Source organism: Apis dorsata, unplaced genomic scaffold (assembly GCF_000469605.1).
Source record: "Apis dorsata unplaced genomic scaffold, Apis dorsata 1.3 scaffold_270, whole genome shotgun sequence".
NCBI classification, from domain to species: Eukaryota; Metazoa; Arthropoda; class Insecta; order Hymenoptera; family Apidae; genus Apis; species Apis dorsata.
The window spans coordinates 7,175-14,231 of NW_006263548.1; the positions used below are offsets into that span (position 1 = coordinate 7,175).

The window sequence follows — 7,057 nt, forward strand, 5'->3', positions numbered from 1 at the left end:
CGGATGTGTGCGCGTATGAAAATATCGCCAATTGTAAAGGACACCGTCCGTTACCACGTACGTGTCATCAACAGTGTTCGCGTTAATAATTATCGTTCGTAAATCGTATCAAATCTCAGGGAATACCTACTTCAATCTAGTATTAATGAATAAAATTTCTTCGTAACGCGAACGACTGTTGAACGTGTGCAACCGTTAAATTTTGTAATTTCGGTTTCATCGTCGTTAAATTATTTTTACTGTTAGAAGGATATCCGTATTGTTGGTGTGAATCTTTTCTTATTGGTGCGTTTGGGATTAAAAAAACAAGTTCAGTGCATCGGAAGAAGACAGTGCTTCGAAAAATTAGAGGTGCGTATTAGAAATTCCATTTTCGTTTCGTATATTACGAATTATTTTACGAATATTTTGTTTTATTACCTAATCGTTCGTTTTAATATATTCGATATTCTAGCGCTTCGACGAGATATAATTAGGTAGTCGCTAAGTTCGCATTACATTGCACAATTATTCAATGCCTTTTTGCAAATATTATGACGCAATTGTTTATTCGTTATTGTTTGCTTATTTTTTTCTAACAATTGTTGCATATAAAAGATTATCTTATATATATATATATATATTAGTGTTTTAAGGAATAGATCGATCTTTGTAATATATATGTTAGATATTTTCTTATTATAATGTCATTTTAACGAAGTATACAAAATGTGCCAAGAGATATAATATAAGAGATAAAATATGTTCAAAAAATATTGTTTATTCGATGGCCAAATATTTCGACGAGGCCATCTTGCGTGTTCGTAAAACGATCTGCTTATTCTCCTCCTGTCGCTCCTCTTTCACCCCCGTTGCAGCGGTCTCGTCGCGACAAAGGGGGTACACGACGACGGGCACGTGTACCACAACGTTTATTAATAAACCTCGACGTCGGCTCCGACGATTTCTCTTTAACAGAAGGCCTGGAAACTTATGCAGGTGATTACAGTCATCTAGCATAAACGAGCAAGGAATTATGTACAATTCTTTTTTTTCATTATTTTTTTCGTTTCTATCTCGATGAATATATTATTTCAAGAATAGTAACAATTAAATTTGCATGGCTCCGAGTATTAGAAGCTTATACATTTTTCAGGAGCGTACGATCATTGTCAATTATGTTTCAACAAGTGCTCTGTTACGAGATGTAAATAATTCAACGCTATTTCTAATTTTGCGCGTTGCTAAGATTTCGTTCGGTAATTTCACGTTGTAAGAGAAATTTGATCAATTGATAAACGATGATATTATTTGATACGTGTTTAAAAAAGTTTCTTTTTCTAAAAAATCATTTTTCACGGTCTATGAGCAAAACCAGGGATCGTCTCGTGTTTTCTAAATCTCTGGCCTTTGCGACTTTGGCCGAGAAGATATTTTAGTGTGTTTCGTCGAGCGCGTGGCAAACGGCCAGTGTCGAATACGCAAGTGTTTGCGCCATGATCGAAACACGATTCTATAGCGAAAATTTTTCTTCATCTTATTAAATTTCTATAATTTATCTACGAAATTTTCTCGATATTTGCAATTCAAAAATTTTGCATATAATTTTAAATGATGGAATTTATTTCTTTTCAATTTTCATTTATATGTTATTTTAATGTATTTTGTTTTAATTAAAAGTTTTTTTTTTCGTTTTTAATTTATACTATATCATTAAGTTGAAATCTGATATACTTCCTTTACAAAAAGAATAATAATTATTAATTAAAAGTATAGCGTTATAAAAATTGAACTTATTTACGCGTGACACGATTTTCAGTTGATTTATGAGACATACTGCATAATTGTCATTCTGTTCGTGATGATATTACTCGAAAGGTTACAACTATTTTTTTTTTTTTTTTCGATGCGCAGTAAAATGCGATCATGATTTCTATTAAAAGGAAAGTTTGCGAAAAATATATTTATAATGTTGTCTGCAGCTTTCAAATATATCCAGTAAACGCATTCTCTTTTTTATTTGATACATATCAAGCGATTCATATAGAAATCACGAATTGCAAATTTAACTTTTAAGAATCGTTCTATTCGAGTCTGTGTGAAGATTCTTGTGCACTGAACCAAATGCACAAACGTTCCCGTTTTAAATAACTTTCTAATTTTGAATGCAGCTCGGATATTCCATATCCAGTATATCTTCTCTTCAAATGAGATCATTTCACGAACATTCGTTATTTTTTTTTTTTTTATAAAAATATTGCAAAAAACTTAGTAATTACATCATAATATAAAAAAAAAAAAAAATAAAAAAAAGAAGGAAAACGAAAGACACACACGAATTATTTACTCGGTTGCAAAAAAATATTTGTGCTCTATTTACGAGTTAATTAATTTCGACTGATAACAAAAAAATAAATTATCTTTATCCGTATATAACAATGCAAAAAAGATTCTCACAGCTGGTCTCGAGACGTACACTACGTATTCGACGTTCGACACACGTTCGACTTTAGGAAAAAAAAAAAAATAAAAAAATAAAAAACGTGGTAATCGCAGAAAGCATAGTATTTATCAACTATATACGTAACACGGTCGTTGCTTCCACGGTAGCTGAATTCAGAAAAGCGGCCTTTTATGCTCGACCGAACGTCCCGAGTGTAGTAGTTGCGTTTGGTTCTCTAGGATGAGGGAATTAGGGGGAGAAAGAGAGAGAAAGAGAGAGAGAGAGAGAGAGAGGAACGATGGTGGTGGAGGAGGAGCCCGATGGCAATACAACAATATGATTATACGGCGTGCTGCACCGGTTTTCTGCAGCAGCTGCCGTCGTTTTGGGGGATCGGACAGAAACAGTATGTGTATGTGTGTGTGAGAAAGAAAGAGAGACAGAGAGAAAAAGAAAAAGAGAGAGAAAGAAGGAGGAAGGGAGACAAGGAAAGGGCCCCGTTCGGGCGAAGCGGTGCACTGTCACGGTAGTGCGGTGCTTGGTAGTGGTAGTGGCAGGTGGGGTGGGGGGGTTCCGGAGCGGGGAGGAGGAATAGGAAAAGAACGTAGGGCCATTTTGCAGGGCCTGTGCACAATATGAGTGTGAGAAAGATGGAGTGAAAGAGCGTGGAAAGGAGGAAAGAGGGAAAAAAACGGGAGGACCCCTTCTGTAAACCCCTCTCTCTCTCTCTCTCTCTCTCTCTCTCTTTTTCTCTTTCTCTCTCTTTACCTGCAGCATTGCAGAAACACGAAAGCAGAGGCCCACGAGAAAATACTACCCTACTATACCTAGGTTCTGGCAGGCAGTTTCGATCCTCGCAAGAAGTAAAACTGGCTCCCTTTTCAGTCCGTTACCGAGACTTGAATGGAGGTCAGGGTCCCTTCTCTCCTTGCCCTTTTCTTCTTCTTCTACTTCTTCTTCTTCTTCCTTCCCGTGGTACCTTTCCCTCTTCTTTCGGCACAGTGTATTCGCACCAGTAGTTTGGTTGCCTGTTTCTGTTCTCGTTCCCCAGCTTGGGGCTTGCCGGTTTTCCCCGGTTTGCACAGGGGTCCGGGCAGAAAGGGAATTTTTATCTGTTCCCTTTATATATATATATATATATATATGTATATACGTATGCACGAAGGAGTCATCGATTCAAGGGAATCGAGGGGTACGGAACAGTACTTGGAGTAACGGGTCCGGGAGAGGGAGAAACGGTTTATTTTTGTCCTTCTTTCTTACCGTCGCGCCTAGTAGGATACCTACGAGCGAAATCTTTTTTTCGTGGACGCGGATCTGCACGTGGCCGTGCGCGTACGTTGTTGCGCATTTTACGAGGACCGTGCGAAGCGATGCGATTCGTCGGTGGGTCGTACAATGAGGTATTAAATTCTAAACGCTCTACCTTTCCCTCTTCCCTCGCTCCTATCGTACCTAGGAATATTTCATCTTTTCCTACGATTTTACACGTCCTGTTACACTTTATACAAATTAATCCAATCACGATTGAAAACACGAGTGAAATTATCGATTGCAGATAACCCGAATCGAGAATCATCATTTTTGTCTAAATGGTGGTAAGCCTGTGACGTGATTAACTGTTGACCAAAGTACCAGAGAAAGGTGTCAAAATTGAGCAGGTCGTCCTCCCGTCCGGCGGTGATCTCGCCAAAATTTGGAGGATGTTGATGCCCGGTGCTGCTGGCCTCAGTGCCGTAGGCGCGGTGGGCGCCGTTGGGGCGCCAGGGCCGGACGAGTTGGTTTCGGGCCTTGGCGCTTTGGCAGGCACTACGCCTCAACAGAAAGATACCACTTGGACGAAACTTTTCGTCGGCGGTTTACCGTATCACACCACCGACAAGAGTCTCAGGGAACATTTCAACGTGTATGGGGACATCGAGGAGGCAGTGGTCATTACCGATAGGCAGACCGGCAAAAGTAGAGGTTATGGTTTCGTAAGTATGATTATTAACTTTTTATTTATTTATTTATTTTTTTGCTGATTAGTTTTTTTTTTTTTTTTCGTTGATTGATAGTCGTGTTGCTGTGAGAGCTCGCTTTGTTTGAGAGATAGCTTCGAATGAGTAGTTTATTTATTTGTATTTGTTGTTGTACACGTGTAATTTTTAACGGCACAGAGTTTGTCGTAACGGAAGGGAATAAGGGATGATAAAAATTTTGTTAGAAATTTTGCTATTGAGAACTGGTTTTCTCAACCGTTGCTCTTAATAGTTTATGTTAAAATACGCGTGTGTTGAACGTGCAAAGATAATTCGTTGGGATAATGTAACCAGTTTGTTCACTTATATTCAAAAGGATTTAACTGTTTCCTTAAAACTTCCGGTAGATGATGATGTTCTTTTTTCTTTCCCTTCTTTAAAAACATATATATATATATATATATAATACTTATCAGTTTCCTTTTTTATCACACGTACTTATGTAAAGGATAATATGCAAAATGCGCGCGTGTGTCAACGTCCTTACTACATCGCAACGAAATTCTCGTCGCAAAAAAAAAAAAAAGAAAAAATAAATAAATAAATAAAACCGATTATAAATCTCCAGTTGCAGATCGGTTATTATTATCGAGTTATTCGAGAAAAGTAAATATTTTTAAAATCATAAACAAAAACTAGACGTAAAGATAAACTAAAACAACGCGTATCACGTCATAAGGGAATCGAAACCTTCCGCCGGAAGTTTTGAACAAAATTCGGAACATTATCCGTTGTTGATTACACTAACAAAATTCATCTTAAATATATCAGAGATAATAACATCCATTTCCAGACCAGAAGGAATTTTTACGAAAAAAGAAAAAAAAAAGAAAAAAAAAAAATTACGAGATTGCAAATCTTATCTCTGTAATATTGAAAAGTACATCGTTTTTTTATACGAGCGTGATTAGGACGCGCGCAGAGGGAGAGGGAGAAGGAGAAAGAGAGAGGGAGAGGGAGAGGGAGAGGCACACGCGCAAGATCGAGGCGAGGCGGAAGAAGGATTAAACGAATAAATAATCGATTGGATCTGTACGCAGGTGATCATGGGAGACAGGCCAGCGGCGGAGAGGGCGTGCAAAGACCCGAACCCCATAATCGACGGCCGCAAAGCAAACGTCAACTTGGCGATTCTTGGAGCTAAGCCCAGGGGTAATCTGCAAGCGAGTAAGTTCGTAAGCTCAAACACGATAGTTTGCGAAACGCTTATTCGAATGAATTGTTGCGAATTCTTTTTTTTTTTTTTTTTTTTTTTTAGTTAGATAGACAGATTCGATGATTGCTATTTGATTTGTTTCCTTTTTTTTTTTTTTTTTTTGCTTGGAGTGTTTTACTTTTGTCTTTCCTTCCCCTCCTCCCTTCTTTTCCCTTGTGACGATTCTAATATCGATTCCTTTCGATCCGAATACTCATCGAAATTGACTCGATTCCAAAAATGTTATTTCGAGAGATCGATTAATTTCCGGGACGAATGGTCATTTCTAAACTTTCAGCCGATTTTTGCGCATCATTGTCGCGGGTTTTACGCCGTTGAAACACAGCCAAATCAGCGTATCCCATTCGTCGCGGATAATATATATCCTCTCTTTGTGACGCGCGGTTATAATTCTACGTGATATACGCGAAGATGGCGCGCGTTCCAACTGCGAAACTTATTATCAAAGCTAAGCCTAATCTTGACGTGTTACAATTTGGAAAAATTCATCCTTTTAGCTCTGAAAGATGAAAAAAGAAAAAAAAGAAAAAAAAGAAAAAAAGAAAGAAATTAGAAGAGACATTGTTTCCCGGATGCGTGTCGGATTCGACTTGCGCAACTATTTAAATTCGCGTTCCGAATCCGAAGATTTGGAACATCGATGAAAGGGCAAAAGGAGACGGCAGGCAGGCAAGCAGGCCTTTATTCGCGTGTAGCGCCGTTTCTGCAAATCGAGGACCCGTGCCTTCCCCTCCCCTCCNCCATTCCCGATAATACGCGTGAAAGAGTAAAGGGAAGGAGAGCGAGGGAGCATCGAGTGCACGCACGATGTACTTTGAAAAAAAAAAATTTTTTTTCCCCCCTCCGCTTTTCGCAGTCGTACTATTTCTCGCATCTTAATTTATTCGCTGACGCCGACGAATTTGCGTCAAACGTTGTTTACGAACGTTGTTTGTGAACCTCTCTTTTCCTCCGATTATTTCCTCCCCTCCCCTATATATATATATAATATTTTTTCACGCCGTTAATTTGTAATGATTGGGAAAAATTTCAAAGAAATTTCCTCGTTTATTTACTCAATTTATTTGATGTATATTTTATGCACACGTGCTTTCGCGTCTAATATTCTTGATTTTCATAATTGCCATGAAGCAATGCACGCTTCATTTCGAATACATTTACGCGTCGTATTCCTCGCGATAGAAAGCACGTCATTACCAAAGTACAAGCGTATGCAAATCATGTTACACCTCTCTTTCATTGTAACGAGTAAGTTCAAGTTCGAATCGGTTAACGATTCTTAACGATTTTTTCTATCTCTCTCCCTCTCTTTCTTTCTCTCTTTCTCGATCCATTCTTTGAGGAAAACGAACACTTTGCGTGTATATATATATATATATATATATATATATATACACG

The 7,057-nt window shown here is 38.2% G+C and overlaps 1 protein-coding gene across 1 annotated transcript in view; it reads left to right on the forward strand.

Annotated features, from left to right (window-relative positions):
- The first annotated feature begins 6 nt into the window (after positions 1 to 6).
- The window catches only part of LOC102681946 (RNA-binding protein 38-like), a 22,591-nt gene continuing 15,540 nt past the window's right edge, over positions 7 to 7,057 (forward strand). The window contains 3 exon segments of the mRNA XM_006616741.2: positions 7 to 351; positions 3,981 to 4,398; positions 5,484 to 5,610. Of these exon segments, the coding sequence (XP_006616804.2) occupies positions 4,126 to 4,398; positions 5,484 to 5,610 (400 nt within the window). The 5' untranslated portion in view covers positions 7 to 351; positions 3,981 to 4,125.